The sequence below is a fragment of the Chanodichthys erythropterus genome, chromosome 14 (assembly GCF_024489055.1).
Source record: "Chanodichthys erythropterus isolate Z2021 chromosome 14, ASM2448905v1, whole genome shotgun sequence".
Classification (NCBI taxonomy): Eukaryota; Metazoa; Chordata; class Actinopteri; order Cypriniformes; family Xenocyprididae; genus Chanodichthys; species Chanodichthys erythropterus.
The window spans coordinates 44888493-44915156 of NC_090234.1; the positions used below are offsets into that span (position 1 = coordinate 44888493).

Consider the following 26664-nt stretch of genomic DNA (forward strand, 5'->3'; position numbering starts at 1 on the left):
ACCTAAACTCACTACTTCAGACTTATGCGCCCTCCAGAAGCTTGCGCTCTGCAAGTGAACTATGCCTTGTGGTGCCATCCCAAAGGGGCACAAAATCACTCTCACGGGCCTTCTCCAGGTCTGTTCCTGGCTGGTGGAATGACCTACCAGTCATGTCTGGAGTCTGAGTCTTTCAGCCATCTTCAAAAAACTGCTAAAGACATATCTTTTTCGTCAACACTTGACCCAGTAATAGTAGCACTTACTTTTTATCTTACTTTTCTTTTTTCGATTTCTATTCTCTTTTTCTATCTATTTGTGTATTTAAAAAACAAAAACAAAACAAATAAACCTTGCTACGAGCACTTTACTGATGGAACTGTGACTTGACACAGTACTTACGTACTGTTGTACTCCTGTTGATTTGATTGCTTCTACTATTCTCATTTGTAAGTCACTTTGGAGATGTCACAGACACGCCAGGCTCTGCACCCAGCCAATACAATACAATACAATACAATGTTTATTTATATAGCACATTTAAAACAACCGAAGTCGACCAAAGTGCTGCACAGAGTATGCAAAAAAGAACAGTCAACAGGGTTACAAACAATAAGACAATTTGTAGAACAAACAATGTAAAATGGATGAGGTGTATTAAAATATACGATCATTGCACAGCAAATCAGGGGATGTTGAATGACAAGGAGAAATAATAAGTTTTAAGAGTAGACTTAAAAATAGACAGAGTGGTAGCAGCTCGAATTTGAATTGGGAGACTATTCCACAACTTGGGGCCGATAACAGAAAAAGCACGATCACCTCTGTTTTTGAGACGTGCCCTGGGAACTCGCAATAATCCAGAATCAGCTGATCTGAGTGCTCTTGGTTGAGTGTACGGGTGTAGCAAATCCGATAGGTACTGTGGAGCCTGATTGTGAAGAGATTTATAGACAAACAATAAAATTTTAAAATCAATTCTATATTTGACTGGCAGCCAATGCAATGAAATCAAGACTGGTGTAATAGACTCATGTTTACGCTTCCCACAAAGAAGCCGAGCCGCTGCATTCTAGACCAACTGTAGACGTGAAACACATGATTGAGGAGCACCAATATACAAAGAGTTGCAGTAATCTAATCGAGATGTTATAAAAGCATGCATAACCATTTCAAGCTTCTTTAGAGACAAAAATGGCTTCACCTTTGTCAGAAGACGAAGATGATAAAAACAGGACTTAACGACAGCACTTATCCGTTTATCAAATTTAAGATTATTATCAAACCAGACACCTAAATTTCTTACACATGTAGTGCTGTAAGGAGTAAGAAGTTCAGAATCAAAGTCATGTACACAATGGTCATTTGAGCCAAACAAAATAAATTCAGTCTTACTCTCATTGAGGCTTAAAAAATTACTTGAAAGCCAAAGCTTTAGTTCATTCAAACAGTCTAAGATAGGCTTTAAAGCCTGTTTATTATCACGCCTCAATGGGATATAAAGTTGTGTCTCATCAGCATACAGGTGAAAAGAAACCCCATACTTATTAAAAATAGATCCTAGAGGAAGCATATACAGGGAAAACAGTACTGGACCAAGAATCGAACCCTGGGGGACACCAGACTTTAAATGTATTTCAGATGAAGATTGGTTTCCAATGCTGACAACATATCTCCTATTAGTACGGTAAGAATGAAACCACTGCAACACCGTGCCCCGAAGACCAACACATGTTTCAAGACGTGATAAAAGTGTATTATGGTCAACTAAATCAAAGGCAGAACTGAGGTCTAACAGAACCAAAGCCGTAGACTGCCCAGAGTCAGTAATCACCATGATATCATTTAAAACTCGTAAAAGAGCTGACTCGGTACTGTGACAGGATTTAAAACCAGACTGGAATTTTTCAGAAATTGAATTTATAGTCAAGTAAGATTGAAGTTGATTTAGAACAACTTTCTCTAAAATTTTAGAAAAAAAAGACAAGTTTGAAATAGGACGAAAGTTGGCCGGTAATGCGGGATCCAAATTAGGTTTTTTAAGATGAGGCCGCACCGTGGCAAGTTTAAAGTCGCCAGGTACAGTGCCAGTAGAGAGACATTTATTTATAATAGACAATAAGTCAGGGCCAACGGTCTCAATAATTTGTCCAAGGAAACGTACAGGAATTACATCCTGGGGGCATGTAGTAGGTTTCAGAGAAGATGTCATCTCAAACAGAGTATTTAGATTTACAGGCTCAAAGACAGACCAAGTGGAAGGGGAGATAGGAATATCAGGCAATTTATACGATGACAGAGGCAACAAAGATGTAATTTGAGAAATCTTGTCATTAAAATGTCTTGCAAAATCTTCACAGAGAGAGACAGATGTCTCGGGAAACATTAATATTTGGATGAAGAACAGATTCAATAGTGGAAAAAAGGATATTTGGTTTATGACTATTTTTTAAAATTAACTCAGAGAGATAACTACACTTCGCAGCCTTAGCAGCTCGCTGATAGGCAGAAAGAGAGTCCCTTAAAATTTCGTATGACACTTGTAGTTTGTCATTTTTCCATTTACGTTCAGCCCTTCGACAGGTCTGTCTGAGAGAGCGGGTAAAGTCATTTTGCCAAGGAATTGAATTGTGCTTATGTTTTTTCATCTTTAATGGTGCAACAGAATTTAATATATTAGAACAGGTAGCATTGAACAGACTTAGATGTTCATCAGCATCCAAGTGACATGTAGAGGAATTAATATGATGATGTAAATACATTGAGGAAAATTCATCGCTTGAACGGTCAGTGATGATACGAATCCAGCGTGGAAGTGGAGAATGTCTTTGAGTATTCCCGTCCAAAGGCATAGAGAACAATATAGGCATATGATCAGACAAGCCTGCGTTATTGATACTAATGTCCAATACTGTAACACCACGGGATAAACTCAAGTCCAAAGTGTGTCCTTGAACATGAGTTGGTCCAGACACCCATTGCTCAAAGTCAAAATTGTCAAGTAGGTTAAGAAAGTCTTTAGAAAGTGGCTTGGAGTCACAGCAGACGTGAATGTTAAAATCCCCTAAAATCAAGATTCTATCATGATTAGTGACAATTTCCCCCAAAAATTCAGCGAATTCATCGAGAAAATTCTTGTGTACATGCGGTGGCCGATATATAATTGCAAAAAACACTGGGTTATCCAAGGAGAGCAGAAACAACTGAACTTCAAAAGTACTACGAGTCCAAGTTGACAAACAACGACAGAGGAGAGAGTCTTTAAACACTGTTGCCAATCCCCTACCACGACCGGATAACCGAGGGGAGTTATAAAATTTACAGCCCTGTGGCACCAGCTCAGTGAAAGGACTCAAGTCTCCAGGTTTAATCCAGGTTTCCGTAATGCATAGCATGTCCAAGGCATGTGAAGTAAAAAAGTCATTTAATAAAAAAGTTTTGTTTACCAGAGAGCGCGCGTTGATCAAAGCCATCTTATACAGCGGCGAATCTCCCTGAAGCTGCTTTGTTTGACACAACGGTCGAAGATTAAAGGTGTTCACACCACGGGGGCGAACACGGGGAGAAGGGCGGCGTGAAGATATGATGGAGAGAGCACTGGGTACAATAGGTCGAAGCCATCGATGCGAAGCATCAAGCCGATTCCAGCAAGCGCCGCGTTCAGAGGCAAAACCAGGCCTATCGGACAACGGAGACGACGTCCATGCAAAGGATCTCAGCCGAACAGCCACTCCGCTCCGCTTTCCACGTTTCCTCCGACGCTTCCTTTTCCAAGGTAGGTCAGCCAAGCGCCAGCAATGGTATACAGGGAGATATGAACGAGTAGGCAGAGAAGTTTGTGATAAACAAATGTCACACCTGGCATTTTCAACAGCCGCTCGAATGTCCATCAGTGTTTGGCGATCGTAAACCAACACCATTTCACAGCTCGTGGTTAAAAGAGACACATATAAAACTACGGAGGACAAGGAGAGCAGCAGACGGCGTGCCACACACGGCGCCATCTTGTCAAAACATTGACAAGCTAATTGAGCTTGACAATCATGTCAACCTCCCTCGCCAGAGTAATGATCACACACACCTGTCACTCATCACCAGTCCAATCAACAGCACCATAAAAGGCACTCACGGTCACTCAGTCACACGGTCTTGTTAATGCATACTAACCTGAATGCTTTGCTTACCTTAAAGGGATAGTTCACCCAAAAATGAAAATTTGATGTTTATCCGCTTACCCCCAGGGCATCCAAGATGTAGATGACTTTTTTTCTTCAGTCGAACGCAAATTATGATTTTTAACTGCAACTGCAACCGCTGCCGTCTGTCAGTCAAATAATAGGAGTGATTGGGAACTTGAACAATAAGAGTCGAAAAAACTTCCATAGACAAATCAAAATTAAAACCTGCGGCTCGTGACGACACATTGATGTCCTAAGACACGAAACGATCGGTATTTATATAATTTTTTACCTCTAATACACCACTATGTCCAACTTCGTTCAGCTTCCGGCTAGTGAGGTCGGATCGCGCTCTGACAACGGAAGTGATGTCTCGCGCTCATTGAAGTATATGGGCGAGACATCACTTCCGTCAACAGAATGCGTTTTTTGACCTCACTAACAGGAAGCTGAACGAAGTTGGACATAGTGGTGTATTAGAGGTAAAAATTATATAAATGATGTTCGGTTTCTTGCACAAACCGATCGTTTCGTCTCTTAGGACATTAATGTGTCGTCACGAGCCGCAGGTTTTAATTTTGATTTGTCTAAGCAAGTTTTATTTACTGTTACAGTTGAAGTTCCCATCCACTGCTATTATTTGACTGACAGAGGGCAGCGGTTGCAGTTAAAAATCATAATTTGCGTTCGACTGAAGAAAAAAAGTCACCTACATCTTGGATGCACTGGGGGTAAGCAGATAAACATCAAATTTTCATTTTTGGGTGAACTATCCCTTTAATGCCGAGTTCAGACTGCACGATTTTAGCCCCGATTTTGGCTCGCCGACAGGTTGAGAAATCGCCGAAAAATGCCCGAAATCACAGGCAAATCGGTGCTCGTTCACGTGTGTGACAATCACGCAGTGTGAATGAGCAAAGACGCGATCTGAGAGAATATCTGGACCTGTCGGCGATTCAAAATCCTGCTGTGTGAAAAGTGTTCTGACTGAAAACTACATCAGCAATGACCGACAGCCAATGAGAGAGCAAGATACAGAGCAGCGGGGAGTTTGGGGAGCAGTTATAGACCACAACATCAGCAAGCATGGCTTCATTTACATAAATATTACAATTCTATCAAACGGAAACAAAACACAAACATTTGCTTGACCATCCGCAACAGCAGCACATTGAAAAGTTATGTATTTACCTCCAACTCTTGTTGCAGAACACACAATCCACAGTCTCCCAACCATTTCCTCCTTCATATTCTTCTTTTCTTGTTTTCGCTGCAAATCAGCGCACAGGCAATTCGTATTGCAAGCTTCTTGCGGGCTACTGTTTTTAATAACAATAATAATAACTCCGGTCTTGCATGCGTGATATCGCGTTGTTTCCTTGTCACATCTCGCTTGTGTTTGGTTGTGAAACGTAGGTTGTGTGCCAAACAGAGTTGTCGGCGATTCTTCCTATTGTAAAGTCATGCAGTGTGAAACCTTCTGTCGCCGATCCATCGTGCAGTTTGAACACAGCAGCGACTGAATGCTGGCCAAGATAGTCATGCAGCGTGAAAGGAACAGTGACCTGACTACTTTGAAAATCGTGCAGTCTGAACTCGGCTTAAGGCAAGCCTACAACCTTTAGCCAAAAAAACGTAATGCTCATGCTCCGGCTGTAGCGTTACACAGGGAAGGAGACCAGAGGCCATTACACGATAGGCTAAGAAGTGCTGTGCGTGATTAAGTTAGCCATTACGCTTTCTCCAATGGTAAGAAATACAGACACTCTCATCTCCCTATAATATACAATCTCTGTGTGTTGAATCTAGCAGTTATGGTAAAGGGGTGTGACATGTTCCAAACACAATCGAAGCGCTTGACCAATCAAAACACACTGGTCCAGCTGACCAATCAGAGCCTCGGAAGGAGATAGACACAGAAAACTACAAAAAGTGTTACTGACAGACTGGGAAGATGCTGCAATAATGATAATTATGTGAAAAATAATACTTTTTTTTAATATTCAACCATGAAAACCTATTCTAGAAGATGGCAAGACTTAAATCAAGACTTTGTAAAAGTCACGTTTAGTCCAAAGATGATGAAGTGTCAAAAGGATCAAATAAAACAAGGTTTATTAAATAACTCAAATGCAGGTAATCCATAGAACGAGCAAACAACACGAAACAGTGTGACATGCACAAACAATACTGGATCATGAGGGAGAGGAAGTGAGGAACTCAAATACACAATGGTGATGAGCATAATGACCAACAGCTGTGATGATTAATGAGTGTTCATGGAAACTGATGAGTGGCGGGAAACTTGAACAAAGGAAACAGGAAACCTCCACACCTTACAGCCAGATTTTGGAAGATACATTTTTCAAACAGTGGTACAAGAGGATGTGGTGTTGGTCCTTCAAGAGTCACTCTCAATCTGTCTGTCTATAAAGCCAAAAAAAAAAAAAAAAATTCATGTATTTTACACAATTCAGTATGCGATTCTTAAGTGGGGGTCGTTTTTGTAGGATTCTTTACCTAACCTAAGTCTCTGAGATCCTGACACCTTGCACTTCTGGAGATTCCAGGTAGGTTGCGGTACTGGAAAATGGTGCTGCTGGAGACTAAAGGGTTCCTGATGGTGTCACACTTAATTATTCACCTTAATTCTTAATTATTTTGCAGTTAACATGTGTCTTTTCTTTTCCACCTGTTTTTGTCTGACCCTGCTGACCCAATGAGTGTTTTGCTGTCCATTGGTCATGCCTTAACTTTGCAATTTCTAGTATTGCATTAGTATTGCATCCTTCTCATGGGCATTTAATAATTTTTGACTTTTCAGTCTGAGTTAAATATTTTTTTGACTCATTTTATCTGTAAAAGAAATGTACCTAATAATTATGCACACCTGAATATAAGGAACTTTCATTTCCAGCCTTCATGAACAATTATATATCACTTTATAAATTATTAAATACAAAATTAATAGTAGTTAATAAGATTGATTGGTTTGGAAGTGGTAAAATATGTTTGAAAAAAAAAAAAATGATTTGAAAATCAACTTGCATAATTATGCACGCACTGTAGTTAGCAAGTTACTGAATTAGTTACCATTCGCTGCATGCATTTGAGCAGTTAATAACATTCGTTAACTGCTGCAAGTGGTAACACAAGACATAATCATTGAAAATACTACTCTCAAAACTCACTATTCCTGAACATCACACTTTCTGCAACTAATGGTGATTGTTTTGGGCCAGTGATAAACTCTTTGTTTTCGGCTAAAGAAAAACCCAAAAATAATTTTCAAGGACAACAACAAGATTTTCCAGGACATTTTTCATAGTGGGAACCCTGTTAAAGAGAGTCCTGGTATGTTCTTCTGTGTGCGCGTGTATGTGTATTGGAGTTTGACGATGTCTGGAATGTGGCCACATGGCTTGGCATAATTTGATTTGAGTTGATCGCGATTGTTTGAAGTCACAAGGGAGAAATTCGTGGATGCCAGTGGTCCATTGACACGGCCATAAAATGTGTCGTGTGGCCTGTTAATATCAGCCAGACCGGAGCCAATCTGAGATTTACAAACAAAACTTTATTGAAATTTATAGTTGACTTGCTAATCTGATCCTGTGCAGGCACTACACCACCTATTGGGCGATCTGGACGAGTCCGGGTATCTGAGTAGCAAGCAAGACTACTATCATCTGACAAAATTTCAAGTCTCTCTGCCTTACGGTTTGAGCTGCCCAATCAGTTTTAGGGAAGAAGAAATATAATAAAAATCTGAGAAATTACAATAGGGGTTCAAGGACGAAGTAAATAAATAAATGCTGAGTAAGTGCAGTTCATTATTAGTTCATGTTAAGTAATGCAGTTAACTAATGTTAACTAATGAACCTTCTTGGAAAGTGTTACAATTACCCAGGGACAAGCAACAAATACCCGGGGCTTTCCGTCAGGCCTCTGTGTGAATGGTCGATCAGGATGTCTCTCTCAAAATTTTAAAACTTCCTTCAGCAGCTTTGAGACTGCCATGGTAAAGCTCGAACCGGTCTCCTCAGGAACCCCTGCAATGCTTTTATTACATCTCGGCATCCCTCCTTAAAAATCATCGTTCTTTTCCTTGATAGTGGCCTTCATGTTTTCCATTTCAAAACGGATCGACGCTGTGTTGTTTGCAATTTCCAATTTGACTTCTTTTAGCTTGTTCTTAATGAAGCTAAAGCCTTCATTTTCTTAATGAAGCTAAAGAGAACATTTTAGAGTTTCGCTCTGATGAAGATCGAGATTACTGGCTGAGTTTTTCCATGTACAACATGCAGACCTTACTAAATGATAATGTCAATTGTTGTTGTCCATTTTCAAAAAAATCACAGGAAAAGTAGTACGAGCCTTGACTTATTGACGAACAAGAACAAATCCACAATAAACAGAAATAAATCCAAATGCTTTATGCTGAAAATAAGACCAAAATACTGTGACCCAGTTTAATTACATCATAAAGTCAATTGCTTTATGAGCCAAGCTTAAACAACAACCCTGAATAAAAGCTGCAAGCAGCGATGAAAGGGCCCTTGCACCCAGGCTCACCACCACATGTTGGCCTTTAGAAAACTGTAAAGAGTGGGTGACATGCATTTAAGCAAGTAAATATGGGAGAATTATGGCAAAGTCATTTCAAAGTGCCACACTTCCTGCTGCCAACAGGTGGTGCTTTGACTGTAACTGAATATTGCCATGAAGATGTCTTCATGCCAGGACTATTATCAAACATGAAGTTTGGAGCAGATAGGATATTCTATGCCTGAGTTACAACAACTTCCTGTTTCATGGTGTTAATTGCATACATTAGCACTTAGCCAAGTGTTGCATGATTTAACGCATTTCTAGCATGTTTGGTACTTTGTGGCATATTGAAATGTGTTTTTGGGAGTGAATAACAGCTTATCCCGTTGCCAGCAGGTGGCGCTAAGACAAACGTGAAATTTAGCGTGAAAGGCGCTTAATTGAAATTTTCTAGGTGCCGCTATCAAGCCATTTTGACACACCTAATTCTGAAACCATATCAGATGTAAATTTTCACCACTTCTGATGTGTGTACAAAGTTTCATGAGTTTTCAAACATGTTTAGGCCCTCAAATGTGATTCATTTCAGAGAAGAAGAATTGACTGAGCAATTACAATAGGGTCCTCAAACCATCGGTGCTCAGGCCTTAATAAAGTTTACATGGCAACACTGCATGTTTTGCAAAGCAGCCTTTCCAAGCATGGAAATGATGTTTACACTGTGATTAACTCCTTGTGGAGATTTAACCAGAACCACATCATATATAGTCAGTCTAATTTTAAGGCCATAGTGATGTTAAATTGCAAAGATCTTGAGTTTTCTTTGAAGAGCGTGTCTGTGGCAGCCTGACAAAGTCTGATGTTTCGCCATGAAAGAGGAAGCTGTTGTAACTCATGTCCGATCTGCCCCAAACTACACGTGCAATAAGAGTCCTGATCTATATGCCAATATTCAGTTAGTCATAGTGCCACCTGCTGGCAACAGGAAATTGTATGCTTTACACCAGTGGTCTCAAACCGATGCTCAAACGGCATCTTGGACAAATGTGTCTCAGCTGTGTGAGCGCAAGCACTGCCAGGTGTCTATCAAGAAACAGAAGAGTGTACAAATGTATTCAGTGATTGTATTTGTTCTGTACAGTGTTGTTCAGTGCAAGATTTTAATGTTATTTAAGCTAACATTAAGTAAGGGAAAATACTAAATGTTAAAAACTAATAATGTATGTAACGAGAGATTTTTATTTTTTGGCAAAATAAAGTTGATATATTTAGCTCCAGTTTTTTGTTTATTTCTGACCCCTCCACCCCACAAGTGTTGCTGGTTTTGTTCCTAAATTACTAATTGTTTTATTCCATGCACCTTGTTGGATGTGAGAAGTTGCACCAGACTATTGCAATTAATAGAATTATATTAGTAATAGTATTATATAAATATATTACACTCTGTAACAATGAGAGAGACACCGCTGTTTACATTTAGTATGGTAAATAAAATATTTATAGTATAGGTATAAAAATATTTTAGTAGGCCTAATGAAAGTAAATGAGAAATAATGCAAAGAAAAGTAAATTTTTCGGAAATGTTGTGCTTTCTTGTGCTTGAATGTTAATATGGCCCTCCTATGAGGTGTCAATCACAGAAACGGCCCCCCGCCAATTTGAGTTTGAGACCCCTGCTTTACACTGTAATTCACTTCCAGAAACACATTTCAATATGCCACGAAGTACCAAACATACTAGAAACATGTTAAATCATGCAACACTTGGCTAAGTGCTAATGTATGCAATTAACGCCACGAAACCGGAAGCTGTTGTAACTCAGGCATACAATGTCCAATCTGCCCCAAACTTCACATGTCTGATAATAGTCCTGGCCTCAAGACATCGACATGGCAATATTCAGTTACAGTCTGTGTATGTGGCCTTAGAGTGTAGTTACATCCAAATAACACATTCTTATATATATATATATTTCACACCTTTAATTTTGGTAGTTATTTTTTTTGTCTGTTATCAAACCACTTACCTCAGAATCTCCAATTTACACTTTACACTCTTCAGTCCAGTACAGAGCAGCTTCACTCCTGAATCCTGCAGATTATTATTGTTCATGTTCAGCTCTTTCAGAATGGTATCTGATCCAAGAACTGTAGCCAGAGCTGAACAGCTTCTGTCTGTTAAGTTACAATCATTTAAACTACACAGGAAATAAATCACATTGCAGAATTAGATGCAACACATACAATTAATTTTCTGTATACAAATATTAAACATATTTCTATTATTTTTACATGAACAGCAAATATATAGTGAGGAGTGTGAGCTACACTGACACTACTATTTAACTAGTATTTTCTTTTTATTAGTATTTTTGACAAATTTGCTAGATAAAGCAAAAATGAATATTGTGATTCGTCCTTTGCTAACTGAAGTTCACATATTGCTAAAATTATAAAGGTATAATGTATGATTGAGAATCACTATAGGGCAATGGAGATAAATGCAAAATGTATTAAATGACTTACAGAGCTCTTTTGGAGGTTTTGATGACTGCCGATAATCTAATGAGACACTCATCTGATTTCTTGAATTTCTGAAGCTCAAACTCCTCCAGCTCTTCCTCTGATGTCAACAACACAAAGGCTAAAGCAGACCACTGGGCAGGTGAAAGGTCAGCAGATGAGAGACTGCCTTTGCTAAGGTGAGTCTGAATCTCTTTTACCAGTGTTTGATCATTTAGTTCATACAGACAGTAGAACAGATTGATGGATCTCTCTGGAGACAGATTATCTTCAAGTTTCTGCTTGATGTATTGAACTATTTCCTTTTTGCTTTGGTCATTGCCGTCTTGCTGTGTCAACAAACCTCGTAAGAGTCGCCGATTGGACTGGAGCGACAGACCGAGGAGGAAGCGAAGGAAAAGGTCCAGCTGTCCATTGTCACATTCGAGCGCCTTGTCCACTGCAGACTTGAGCAAATCAATCATGGCTTCATTTTTGTTTTCCTGTTCTGTAGACTCATGAACAAACACACTTTTCTTGTTGATGTCTAGAAACAGATGTGCATAAAGGGCTGCAATAAATTCTTGAATGCTCAAGTGAACAAAGCAGTACATGGTACCAAGAATAAGCCCTCTTTCCTCCTTAAAGATCTGCGTACACATGCCTGAATACACTGATGCTTTATAGACATCTATACCACAGGCTTTCAGATCTGTGTCATAGAAGATAATGTTGTTTTTTTCCAGCTGATGAAATGCCAGTTTCCCCAGTGAAAGGATGGCATTTTTGTCCCAGGAAACATCTGGTGTGTATTCTCCATCATACTTTCGTCTGCTCTGCTGGATCTGAAAGCGGAGAAAGTGTGTGTACATTTCTGTCAAAGTCTTGGGAGTGTCTTCAGTATTTGATTCCTGTAGTGTCTCATCAGCTTTTTTAAGACAATTATTTCTTTTTCCCTCTAAAATGTTCTGGAGAACAGTGGCTGAAATCCAGCAGAAGACTGGGATATGGCACATAATAAAGAGACTCTTTGATTGTTTAACATGATCAGTGATTTCACTGGCCATTTTCTCATCTGTGAATCTTTTTCTGAAGTACTCCTCCTTTTGCACATCATTGAATCCTCGTATCTCTGTCAGCTGGTCAATACAGTCTGGAGGAACCTTACTGGCAGCTGCTGGTCTGGTGGTGATCCAGATGAGAGCAGAAGGAAGCAGATTTCCTTTGATGAGGTTTGTTAGGATAATATCCAGAGAGGTTGGTGATGATACATCACGCCATATCTCATTATCATCAAACTTCAGTGGAAGGCGACATTCGTCCAATCCATCGAGGATGAACAGGACTTTGAATTGATTTCTTCTTGTAAGGTTCAGTCCTTTTGTCTCTGGGAAACATCGAAATATAAGACTCATCAAACTTTGTTTTTCTTTCTCCTTTAAGTTCATCTCTCTGAATGGAAGAGGAAATATGAAGCTGATATCTTGATTTTCTTTTCCTTCAGCCCAATCCAGAACAAACTTTTGCACAGAGACGGATTTTCCAATGCCAGCAACTCCTTTTGTCAGTACAGTTCTGATCTTTTTGTCTTGTTCAGGTGCTTCAAACAAATTTTTGCATTCAACTGGTATCTCTTGTGATTCTTGACGCCTGGAAGCAACTTCAATCTGTCTGATCTCATGTTCAGTATTGACCGGTTCACTGCCACCCTGAGTGATATAGAGATCTGTGTAGATGTTATTCAGAAGTGTGGAGTCACCTTGCTTCGCAATTCCTTCAAACACACATTGATACTTCTTCTTCAGGTTAGATTTTAGCCGATGATTGAAGAACAGCTCATCTAAACACAGGAACAACAAACAGTTTTAGTCTTAATTTGCTCTTCTACATTTATAAGTGACAATATGACAGATGGTCATGAGTCTCTTACCTTCTAGAGTATCAGCAGCTTCATCTTGTTTCATCTCTCTTAGGTAGTGTAGTGTGAGATCAAGAGCTGCTGATTTGATACTGCATCTATTCTCATTAAAGTCCTTCACAAAGTATTGAGTTTTCTCTTTTTGCAAAATGTTCTTAAATTTTTTCATTTCATTCTTCAGAAATGTTATTATTTTACCCTCAAGAGCCTACAAACAAACCAACAAAAAACAACAGAACAACAAAATTTAACAAAATACACATCCATATTTGGTTACAATTATTTTTTCAATAATTAAAAACTATTTGTAAAGAAACCAGTTAGAAGACAAACATGTTAATTAGCTGTCATTTTTTAACATACAAAAAGTACACAAACACATTTTTCTTACATTTTGGTTATTTTATGGGTTCTTAAAATGAAATGTCAATGGTCAAAATAATTCTACCAAGTATTTTAGCAAGAAACGTTGTTTAGTAAATTTATTTGTTTGTTATTAATATAAACATTTATTTAAATGTGTTTTCTTACCTGGAAGATAAACAGGAGATTGTCTGTGAAATTCTTGTGGCTCTCATGTTGAAACCTGTTAGCAAATAAAATAAAAACATTTCTTCAACAAAGAGAAAAAGAAAACAATATCTGTTTAAGTTCACACAGTTAAAGTGTAGGATTTGTTTAGCCCCTTAAGCCCTGAAGGCATTTTAGAGTTTTTTTTTTTTTTTTCTAAATAAAAAAGATACACAAAAAGTACCCGAAAGTAAAGACTCATAACCTTAAAACTACAGGAGAGTCAAAAGGTAGGTAACGTTTGATAGAACACTTTTTAATACTAAAAATAATGACTTTAAAAATATGACTTAAATTTTGATTTTAATGTTTGTATCCCACAGGATAAATTCCCAGTTTAGTGGTATAAATTGACTGAAAACAGAATTATTGTTTGGCAATGCCTTTTACAACATTTAAACAATTTCAAAACATTTTATCCTCTAATAACTTATAATAAACATTATTTGTAACATTCTGATAAACAATATTTCCGAATACATTTATATTGAAAACTCATTAAGTTAATGCAACACAGATAAATTTCAAACTAGCCCTAAAAAGGGCAAAGAGAAATCAGAAAATTTATTTATTGTTATTTTCCATCTAATTAGGAATAAATAATAAATGTTCATGATTTCTTTAAAAAAAGACTTTTGTTTATTTTAATATTTGTATCTCCAGTATACATCACCCCTTTGGCAGTATAAATTGATAAAATAATGCTTGTTTGATAATGCAAATTGGCAATTTAGATTTTTAAAACATTTATTCTTTCATAACTTAAAGCAAGCAATCCTCGTAAAATTCTGTTGAACAATAAGTATAATGCCTATTTATTAATATATTTGTCTACTGTATCATACTTAAAATTCTATGGTAAAAAAAATTATCAATATGAACAAAACCCATTTGTACACAATCTCCTTCATGCCCTCTGTACTCAGATTGATAGTTTATACTTATAAAGTGTTATAAAGACAAATTGTGGCAGGGGGGGCGTGGTTCAGCGAAAGCTGCAGCGGGAGAGAGAGGCAGAAGACGATCGGTTAATGAGTGGGTTAAATGTAAATGATGAACACCCGTTTCTTGTTTCAGTAATTGGCGTAGAGAGAGTATATAATGCCAGGAGAAACAGGAGTGGGGTCCGTCCCGGCCTGGGTCAGCCCCGCCCCCTGGGAGGGACTCTCGGACTTGGATAGTGACCCTGGTTATTCCCGCCCCGCCCCCGGGGCGGGACTCGAGGCGGGCCAGGCGGACGGGACCTAGGTAGAGGGACAGGTCGAGAGAAAGAAAGGGAGGGGGAAGGAGGAGAGAGAGAAGCAGATGGTAAGTGTTCGCCGACCCTGGGCACGACACCATATGGTCCTCCGCAAGATGTATGGCCGAGTCCAGCGACGAGGGACGGTGGCACTGGACCCACTCGGCGGTCTTGCTGGGTAGCCGAGTGATGAATTGCTCCAGCACCACACGATCGATGATTTGCTCCACGTCGCTTCCCTCAGCCAGCAACCATTTGCGGCAGGAGTCCCGGAGCTGTTGGGCCATCACGAAGGGCCGGCCGGACTCGCCCAACTCCAAGGAACGGAAGCGCTGACGATGCTGTTCCGGGCTCCGGCCGACCCGCTGGATGATGTCCCTTTTGAGGTCGCTGAAGACCAGGAGGTTCTGTACGGGACTTGCAGGATGGCTTTGAAACGCCACTCCTGATCAGTCCTTAAGTCCAGCAGGGCCTGATGTTGTTCATGATGTAGGGCCGCGAGGGATGTGATGACCTCCGCAAATGGTGCAGTGGAGGACGATTGCATGGCGGCGGCTCTCTTCTTCCTTCCCGGGTTCCGGCACCAGTGTGATAAAGTTCGTATGAAGGAAGGAAGAAGACAAGGGTCGTCTGACTGCTGACGGTGGTATTTATTGTAAATTTCAAATACAAACACAAAAGCAGGTGCATCAGCACAATAACTCAAATCATAGCACAACAAAACTTTCACTCCATGGCAGGTCGTGAATGACAAAGTCCACCGGTCAGCAGTCCTTCTCTCTCTCGCTGACTCCTGTTTCTCCTGGCATTATATACTCTCTCCACGCCAATTACTGAAACAAGAAACAGGTGTTCATCATTTACATTTAACCCACTCATTAACCAATCGTCTTCTGCCTCTCTCTCCCGCTGCAGCTTTCGCTGAACCATGCCCCCCCGCCACACAAATAATTACTGTACTGAAGCAATTTGATTATTCAAATTCATACGCCATCTTTTAAAGTTAAAAACGACTCTTTACATTACTAATAAACTACTTTTCACATTAAATGTAAATGTCAAATATGACACAACAGGCTTTTGGGGCACATTTATTTGTCCATTTCTCACTTATTATTGATTTGCAAAAAACTGCATATAATAAGCTATATAAAAGCCTGATGTATAAATATGATGCTCAACAACAACAACAACAACAAAAACATGCATATATATTTATATACAAATTTATTATATACAAAAAATATTTTTTTTTCTTTGAGTATCATACACACAAACACCTGGTTCGCTATCTCTGTGGGCACTCTCAGCATAGACAATGATTTTTATACTGCACAAACTGTATATTCTATCTTCTCACACTGGGACAGATAGATATATGCAAATCAATGATAATTGAGATGTGGATAAATAAATGTTCCTCAAAAGCCTGTTGTGTCATATTTTATATTTACATTAACATGAAAATGTAAATATATATATATTTTTTTTTACATTAAAAATGAGGCATGAATAATCAAGTCAAGTCAAGTTGCTTCCTTCCAGAAATTTGATTATTTGAAATTTGACAGAAATTTGATTTTTCTCTAACAATTACTTTACTAAAATTATCAAAGATTCATGAGTAAAAAAAAGGTTACTTGAAAAAAAATTATGAACTACTAATCAGAGGACAGAAGGCATGAAGTAGATTGTGTACGACAGGTTTTTTCAGCAAAGTTTTGGCGAAATTATAGACCCTAGAAATTTGCATATGAAAAAAGTATGCTAATATATTTATAAATAGGCGTTATTCTTACTGTTCCACAGAATTTTACAAAGAATGTTTGCTTTAAGTTATGAGAGAATGTTTTAAAAATCTATAATGTTGTAATACGCATTGCCAAACAAGCATTTTGTTTTCAGCTAATTTATACCCCCTAAACTGGTGACGTACCCTGTGGGGTACAAACATTTACATACAGATTATAAAAAAAATATAAATTCATAAAATTATGCCCTAATGGGCATTTTTAATATTGTTCCTTCATGAGGAATATCTGCTTTACAGTTGTTTTAATTGCTTTGGTGCAATTTTCACAAGCAACTGGTAAAATGTTTAGTTCTAAACTCTTAATACTAATATTTCATCAAAAGTGCACTTTTTTCAAACATTTTAGCATATTTTCAATTGTGTTAGTACAATACACAAAATCAGAAAGTATCCTTTTCACTACATGAAATAAATGTTTCATTCACAGTAACTGCCATCCATAATGCTATTACTATCAAACTTTTCATTTTCATCTCTTTTCATTCAGTTGAATACATTTGTCTATTATTTAATCCAACTGAGCTTACAGTTTTTTTACAATCGCTAGGACACATTTCTCAATACTTAGGTCACTTTTTCAGAACTCTTCACACAGTTCTCCTAACCAACTTTCATCTTGGCACAGCAGTTAATTTCATATTCAAAATGCACTAAATCTACCAAAACCCTTCATACATGTCTCAAATCAACTCATTCTTCCAGAACACTAGCAAAGGTTTTCACCCAGCAAACACGCTTTGTCACTTATAAAACATCGACCTAAAAACACTAACATCAGTTAGCAATATACAATGTTTTCATTTTTAAAATTTCTTAGCAAAACAAGAATGACACTCTCTACTGCTTATAATTCACTGCAGTTTATGTTACATGGTCCATGTTTACATTGCAGGACAAAATTATTCCTAAGTTTCCCCTTTTGAGTTGATGGTAATGAAATTGAAAGACTAATGCTTGTGTAGGTGTTCAGTTTCATCTAATTGCTTTGATAGTATTTGATTTTTTTAGATTCAGCATATATTTCATTACAATATTACTGTAGAAATGTAGCAAATTGCTGTCTTATTCAGTTTTGTATTATGTTATTGTTTTGAACATAAGTTTAACAGTTTTGAAAACAGTATGTAAGCATGTGCAAATTGGACTGTACGTACAAAGAGTTTTGGCAGTTGTTGTGTCTGAGTGAGAAAAGAATTAATGAAATTTGAGAGATGTAGTCATTGAATGCATTTTGTGCCAAAGCAATGATAATTGATCCTCAGTTTAGCCCACATAGACTTCTGTTGTGCTCACTGTGTGAAGAGTTTTGCAAAAGTGACCTAAGTATTGAGAAATGTGTCCTGGCGTCTGTAAAAAACTGTAATGGATAGATTTCTATAGATATTGATTCTATAGGCATAATTTCTATAGAAATGATTTGCAATTTAATCATCAAATGTGATGAATTATAAGCAATTTATCTTAGATGATGACCACAATTTTCAAAGTGTGTGTGCGTGGTCCTGGTAAACCCTGCATTGTGAACCAAATGTCACAACAAGGATGGTACAGTTTTTTTTATTCGCTTTGGTACTATTTTCACAAGTAAAAGGTGTAAATTTTCAAAACTCTTGACAACACAAAAGATCATCAAAAGAGCATTTTTTTCAAACATTTCATATTTTCAATTTCTTTCATATTTTCAATTTTCTTAGTACAATACACAAAATAACAAAGTATCGTTTTCACTACACAAAATAAGTGTTTCATCTATACTGTATAGATGTTTCATTCACAGTAACTGCCTTTGCTAATGCTATTACTAATCAAACTTTAGATTTTCATCTCTTTTCATTCAGTTTAATACATATGTATATTATTTAATTATTTAACTGATCTTAATGGTTAATCAGTTTCTATAGAACGTGTGTGGGTGTTTGAGAGAGAGGCCTAAAAGTACATTTATTAAAAATTAAATTACAATCTTAGTTTTTTTTTTTCTCTGAAAAAGCAATGTAACACTTAAGATACACAATTAGATGTACAATTGCAAACAGTCATCACAAACAATATCACAAATACACTGATTTACAGCCCATTTACTTTTAAACATCTCTATATCATTAACCAGTTTATGATATGTAAACAATTTTAATACGGGATTTTAATAGCCCTTTTAAAATAAACACAACATCAGTTAACCTAACACCATTCAAATGATGTTTTCTTGATAGCCATATAGCCAATTTAGCTTGTCCAAAAATAAATTAATTAGTACATGCACTTTTCCCTACTTCTAGTATATTTGGGACCATAAATAAAAAATTCTGGTGTGAAAACTTCCCCTAATTTCTTAGACCACTCTTCTAAAATACACAACACTGGTCGAAGCCTCTTACATTTTAAAAACAAATGAAATACTGTTTTTTTGTTCCCTACAGAAAGTACAGCCCTCTCATACCTGTGGATAAAGGTGTGCTCTGTGCCTATTTGTGGCTATAATCCCATGTACTATTCTCCACTGCAGGTCTCCAGACCTCTTCTCAATAGGTGCTTTGTACAAGGACCTCCAACTGCCTTTAGGGGAGGCACCTGGCCCAAAAAACTCCTGCCATTTGCACTCACAGACAGTCTCCAGTGCTTTAAGATGCCATGACTTCACATACATAATGTAGATGGCTTTCTTCTCGGCATTGCCAAAAAAGCTCGGCTGAGGAGTCTTAAAAGATAGCAAACAGCCTTCTTTCACTTATATCAAAACAGAACAGGTGTGGAAAATTACTGTTAGTCTCTTTATCAAAATTTTCTGTTGCCAAACTGTAATCCTGAGACAGTTTCTCAATTATCTTCATCAACACATTTTTTGCCAATGTGATAGATTTAATTGTCAATTTTGAAGCTAAATTCTAAGGGGTAATCCATTCTTTGTTGACTCGTAAATGTCCAATCTTTATGATATTTGCAGCCCACATGGCTTTTCTGAGAGTATCTGATTTAAGAGCATCCACATCCAGAGCTGAATTAAAGAAAAGTGGCTCTTCATTCAGCCATAAGTACTGAGTGTCACTTTCATCTCGTAAGAACTTAAAGTGTCCATGATTTATAAAGGGATCTGTAAAAATCAATCCAGACAAATCCAGTTTAATAAGATTCATCAAGAACAAGTGATGGTCTAATCCCATGTTTCCTGCTCTTCTCAGGAGGGCACATGCAACTTCAGCCCAGCTCACATCCATTTCATAAAGAAGTCTCTTTGCTGTCTGGATCCTAAAAGCCTTTAGTCTCGAATTTGATATCAATCAGCCCCTGTCCTCCTTCTTGTCTAGGTAAACATAGCACAGCAGCTTTCAACCAATGCTGTATAGGCCAGAAGAAATCTGCTAGCCACTGCTGTATTTCTCTCACCAGATCTTCAGGAGGTTCTAGTATCGTCATTTTGTGCCATAGGGAAGAAGCAACCAGGTTATTACATACCAGAACCCTCCCCATAGGACAGCTGGGGTAGCAACCAGTTCCAGCAAGACAACCGAGCACACACTTTCTCCACAAGGCCCTCGCAGTTTTTATGCCTATACTCTTCTGTCCCTATAAAAAACCCTAAATATTTAAAACCTATTGTAACGAGGTTAGTAGATATGGGAAGAAGGAGGCGGGAACCGGCGAACATTCAACCAAACTTTAATATAAAATAAACAAACAAAACGAAAGTAATGCCGGCAGACCCTCGCGGACGTCTGCCGGCCACCCAAACATAACAAAACATAAAATAAAGTCCAGGCCTGGTCCTCTCTCGTCCTTCATTGTAGTCGCTCCTCCTTTTATGCCTCCGGAGCTCCTCCGTGAGAGACTCGAGGCCGGCACGCCTCGCAGGTGACGCTCATTATCACTCGCGTCACCGGCCTCGCGCCGTTCCCTCACGGCTCTTGCCCGCCCTGCTCGTCACATACCCCCAACGCCCCTCGCAGGCCGGGGGGTACCTCCGAGACTGCGCTCTACTCCCCCCCGGGGCCTGTCTCGGCGGCCGCAGCACCTGGGGGTAAGGACAGACGAGACGAGAGAAAGGAGACGGAAGCAAGGGGAGCGACAGGACGAGAGAGGGGAGAGAGGAAAAAGAAAAAAAAATTCTTGGTCCGGTTCCCCGACACACTGCCGCTCGGTCCTCAGCCTGCCAAGAGGCTCTTCCTCGCGGTGCCACATGCGATGGCACTGGACGCTTGGTGGACGGCCCGATCCTCGACCGCCTCCTGGCGGCCGGCGATGGCTCCTCCGGCTGAGGGCAGCCGGCAGCGAGTCCCCCGTCCCCTGCTCCTCCCCTTCATGGCGGACGGCAGCAGGCTCCGGCCCACGGCGGACGGCGGCGACTCCTCCGCTCCCTCCTGGACGGCAGCCACCCCACCTCGTCCCAGGAGCACGGCATCCGGGTCTCCGTCCCACCTTTCACTTGGCTCCAGCACCACCGCCTCGGGCAGCCTTTCGCGGTCTTCACTTCCGCGCTGCCCGAACTCCGCAGCACCGCGATCCCCCTCAGCAGCGAGGGCTCTCCGACAGCATGTCCCTCCTTCCTCCCGGGTTTCGGCACCAATGTAACGAGGTTAGTAGATATGGGAAGAAGGAGGCGGGAACCGGCGAACATTCAACCAAACTTTAATATAAAATAAACAAACAAAACGAAAGTAATGCCGGCAGACCCTCGCGGACGTCTGCCGGCCACCCAAACATAACAAAACATAAAATAAAGTCCAGGCCTGGTCCTCTCTCGTCCTTCATTGTAGTCGCTCCTCCTTTTATGCCTCCGGAGCTCCTCCGTGAGAGACTCGAGGCCGGCACGCCTCGCAGGTGACGCTCATTATCACTCGCGTCACCGGCCTCGCGCCGTTCCCTCACGGCTCTCGCCCGCCCTGCTCGTCACACCTATCTTCCCCAACTGTGACCCTCCAGGAAGCATTGGACCTTTAGAAACTCTTCCACACCATAAAGCATCACTTTTACTCCAATTAACTACAGCTGATGAGGCTTTACCATAACACTCTAAAGCCTCTGTGAGTACCTGAATATCACTTTGCTCTCTAATTATGATTGTGAAATTATCTGCATATGCTGATGATATAACATGTAACTAACCTGTAAACCTGTAAATTCCTTTCTCAATTTACACAGCATCGGTTCAATTGCAATACTATATAATTGTCCTGAAATTGGAGAACCTTGTCTGATACCTCTCCTTACATTTATAGGGATACTTAACCCACCACCCAATTTAATCATACATGTTGCTTTAGTATATAGAAGCTTGATCATAGAAATATTTTTTTTTCCCAAAACCAAAAGCATTAAAGGTGTCAAACAGAAAAACATGATCAACCCTATCGAAAGCTTTTTCTTGATCTAAAGATAAAAGGCCCATATTAAGATCTTTACAATAGGCAAAATCATAAACATCCCTAATTAAATTAAGATCATCTATAATTAACCAATTTTTAATAAAGACTGATCTTTATCTATAATTTCATGCAAAACACTTTAATCTATTTGCTAAAACCTTTTTGTAATCTGTGCACAAAATAGCGACAGGTGTTAAATCATCCTTTTTTGGGAGCAATGACAGAACAAATGTACAAGAGACAGGGAGGAGCGATTCCAAAGAAAAGAAAATAACAAAACCAAACCAGTCTAACTTATAAATATCCCCTAAGACTAACTACCAAAGAAAAACGTGGAAAAGAAAAGTCTTCAGCGTCCGAGATGTCCTAACTAACCTACGCTGCCTAGCCAAAATCCAAAAGTACATGGGGTGGCACTCGCCCCTAACCTAATGTACTATACAAAGACAGCTCTGTGTTGTGATGTATGTCACGTGATGTTCTTACCTGTCTGCTTCTTCCTGGCCTGGTAACAAATATCTCTGACAGATGTTACATAAAAGGAAAAGAAACGATTATGTCGAACGAAGGCGAAAGTACACACAAAACAGGCAACATGAACAAAAGGGGATACAAAGATTCAAGCAAATGGCCGCAAAATAACTCTAACGAAACAATGAACAACATGGGGGTTTGTTGGTGGCCTGGCGTGCGCTTTTATTTGCGATAGTCTTTTGCAATTAGTGAAAGGATGGGCGGACGATATCAGCGGATGATGAGTGACAGGTGGCTGAACCAATGAGCGGTGTTTAAGAAAGTGAAAGTAACAGGGAAAAGCAGAGAGAGGGAAAAACAAATACACACAGAGCAAAAGGACGTAACAAGCACGTTGACAGACTACGGCCTGAAGATAGACCCATCACAGCTAAAGAGACTTCCTCAAAGGAAATATCAGTCTCAAATTTTTTTGTTCTTCAGATAAAACAGGTACATTTTTTAACAGTTTACTTCTACAAAATCCATCTGGACTTTCAGCAGTGTACAATTTAGAATAAAAATCAACAGCAATTGACATGTCCATTATTGTCCATCAATGAAAGCATTTGTTTCTGCTGACCCACTTTACGCTCTAGGTTAACACTCTCGGGTCGGCGGTCATGTCAGCGTGATCACCGCGCTTTTTTTTTCTAACCAGTGTGAAAGAGACTCAAAATACTCCGTCAATGTTGCACATACAATTAAGAGTTATACACCATTTTAATCTGTGGAATATCTTCTTTTATTTGTGTACACTCAGAGTAACAAAATGTTGTGCTTTTTGTAAAATAAAGAAAACTAACATGATGCGTGTGTCATGATCACTAGTGAGAGTGCCCTAGTCAACAACTAGAGGGCACTCCATCCTGGACTCTTGTTTTCACCCCTTGGACTACATTACCCATAACTCACTTCCCTGGACTCATTATCTCATTGTCATTGCACCCAGCTGTTTTGTGTTTGTTCAATTAGTGTTTGTCTATTTATACCTGGTTGTCTCTGCTTTTGTCATGGTTTCTTCATTGATGTTCCCGAGTCTCTGTTTTGGTTTTCTTTGTGTTTTGTTCCTGTCATTGTTTTGTTTGGACTGTCTCCCTGGATTTTTGACTATTGACTGGCTCATGGATTACGTTTCTGGATTTCCCCAATAAATACCTGCATTTGGACCTACCCTGTTTGTCTTTGTGTGTGCCGTGACAGAAGAAACCATCATTTTAGGATCCAGCAGGATGGGGATTTGGATCACTCCTCCAGCCACGGTGAGGGAGCGGATGGCTCTTGTTCAGGCGGTGCTGGCTCTGCGACAGGAGGGGAGAGAGATAGGGTGTTTTGCCCAGTTTTTCTGGACAATGGCAAGAGGGCTGCGCTATAACGATGAGGCACAGAAATAAATATTCAATGGATGCCTTGATGACCCTCTTCCTCAGTGGGAGTTACAGGGGCTCCAGATCCTGGATTTCTGGGGCTTTGTCAGCTATCTCTCCCACAGAAGTCAATGGGCAAGCCATGCTCAGCCAGAGTCCACTCCAGCTCGTGAATCCGTTCCTGAGGTCACTGAGGAGGTGGGCGCTGAATCTTCGCTTCCCACACGGAGGAGGAGGAAGAGGAGGAGGAAGGCTCCAGCCAGCGAGCCCACTCCAGGATCCGCTCCAGTCAGTGAGTCCATTCCAGAGCCCGCTCCAGTCAGTGAGTTCGCTCCAGCCAGTGAGTCCACTCCAGAGCCCGCTCCAGCCAGTGAGTCCACTCCAGAGCCCGCTCCAGTCAGTGAGTCCGCTCCAGTCAGTGAGTCCGCTCCAGTCAGTGAGTCCGCTCCAGAGCCCGCTTCAGTTAGTGAGTCCACTCCAGTCAGTGAGTCCGCTCCAGAGCCTGCTTCAGTTAGTGAGTCCACTCCAGTCAGTGAGTCCACTCCAGAGCCCGCTCCAGTCAGTGAGTCCGCTCCAGCCAGTGAATCCGCTCCAGCCTGTTGGTCCACTTCGGTGCCTACAGATGAGGTAGGCACAGAGCCACCGCCTCACCCTCATAAGAGGAGGAAAGGGAGAAGGGCTTCCTCCGTCCTTCAAGGCCCGGAGACCCCTCTAGAGGTTGTTCTTCGTTTTCCCAAGCGCCTTGCCCTGCCGGCGCCAACGAAGCGCCTTGCCCTGCCGGCGCCAACGAAGCGCCTTGCCCTGCCACCGTCGCCAGAGCAGTCCGAGCCCGCTGCTGTCCCAGAGCAGCCCGCTCTCCCTGATACGGCCACGGAGACCGTCATCGAGCTGTCTGCTCTCCCTGACACGATCACGGAGGCCGTCATCGAGCTGTCTGCTCTCCCTGACACGACCACGGAGGTCGCCCCCGAGCTGCCCGCTCTCCCTGACACGGCCACGGAGGTCGCCCCCGAGCTGCCCGCTCTCCCTGATATGGCCACGGAGCAACCTTGGTCTGCCCTGCCGCCGTCATCCAAGCCTTCTGCCCGGTCACCGTCGTCCAGGCTTCCTGCCCTGCTGCCACTGCCCCGGCCGTTGGAACCGCTGGAACCCGCCTGGTCAGTTCCTCCAGCGCCGCCCTGGCAAACAGTCAGGACTCCAGACCCCAGGGAACCTGCCTGGTCAGTTCCTCCAGTACCGCCCTGGCATTCAGCCAGGACCCGGACCCTCTTAGAGCCCCCATGGTCTGTTCCACCGGCTCCCCCCTGGCCTTCGGTTGGGGGCTCTGGTCCTGGCCCACCATCCCTCCCCCTGATCCTCCTCCTGTCCACCTCCATCCTGAGTTTTTGTGTTTTTCGTTTTTGTTGTCTGGTGGAGCGTCTGGTAGCCGCTCCTTTGAGGAGGGGTAATGTCATGATCTCTAGTGAGAGTGCCCTAGTCAGCCACTAGAGGGCACTCCATCCTGGACTCTTGTTTTCACCCCTTGGACTACATTACCCATAACTCACTTCCCTGGACTCATATCATTGTCATTGCACCCAGCTGTTTTGTGTTTGTTCAATTAGTGTCTGTCTATTTATACCTGGTTGTCTCTGCTTTTGTCATGGTTTCTTCATTGATGTTCCCGAGTCTCTGTTTTGGTTTTCTTTGTGTTTTCTTCCTGTCATTGTTTTGTTTGGACTGTCTCCCTGGATTTTTGACTATTGACTGGCTCATGGATTACGTTTCTGGATTTCCCCAATAAATACCTGCATTTGGACCTACCCTGTTTGTCTTCGTGTGTGCCGTGACAGCGTGATCTCTCGTCTCCCTCTGAACGAAGTCCAATCTGATAGTTCTCAGAAAATGAACTGTAACTTAGTGAATAATAATGACAAATTTAGACTTATGTCTAAAAAAAAAACATTGAAATGTCAGGTTTTAAATCGTGTAAGTAAACAAATATTCTGGTGTTTATGTAATCTGTATGAAAAGAGAGCCATGTCAGAAGTCTGTGATTCAGCTCATTATCCGCTAAATTCAGTCAATACATGCATTCATCGTCTCAATCGTGTATTTATTGTCTTGAAAAGTGTTTTGAATAGCCATAGTTGGCGATCTCTGGCCTCTGTTAGTTCGGTTAGTTCCTTGATTGCATATTCTTTAGTGCTCAGGCATTTGTGGACTAAAAGTGTACAGAGCACCCTCCGGCTGCAAGTATGAATTCAAAACACAGTATCCAGCACTCATAGTAATGACAATAAATCCTAAATAAATATTACTCCTCTGTATAGAAAATTGACAAACATATGAGAATCCATCAGTATTTCTCCAAATGTGCATGCTTTTAAGCTAAAAGCCTATATGAAATGCCACAGAGGTAACATAATTGTTCAAACACTTTGCATCACAGACATACATTATATTTTATATACATTAATACCATTAATTTAAATTGTAATAATATTTCACAGTATTGCTATTTTTTCTGTATGTTTGATTTACATTGAGATTTGAGACATGATCAACAGAGGGTTTTTTCACAGCCTATCTGACTGAAAGAGCTCATTATTTATGCAGCTCAGAGCTCTTTATGCAATTCTTTTGTCTTCTCAGGTGAGAATCACCCATTATTCATGATTATTCATGCCTCCAC

General features: G+C 40.5%; 1 protein-coding gene across 5 annotated transcripts in view; it reads right to left on the minus strand.

The window, feature by feature from the left end:
- The window catches only part of LOC137035761 (NLR family CARD domain-containing protein 3-like), a 96756-nt gene that overhangs the window by 42306 nt on the left and 27786 nt on the right, over positions 1–26664 (minus strand). For all 5 annotated transcript variants that reach the window (XM_067409383.1, XM_067409380.1, XM_067409382.1 and 2 more), the window contains 4 exons: positions 13659–13713; positions 13140–13335; positions 11234–13049; positions 10735–10905 (listed from right to left, as the gene is read on the minus strand). In XM_067409383.1, coding sequence (XP_067265484.1) covers positions 10735–10905; positions 11234–13049; positions 13140–13335; positions 13659–13713 — 2238 coding nt within the window. The remainder of the gene's footprint in view (positions 1–10734; positions 10906–11233; positions 13050–13139; positions 13336–13658; positions 13714–26664) is intronic.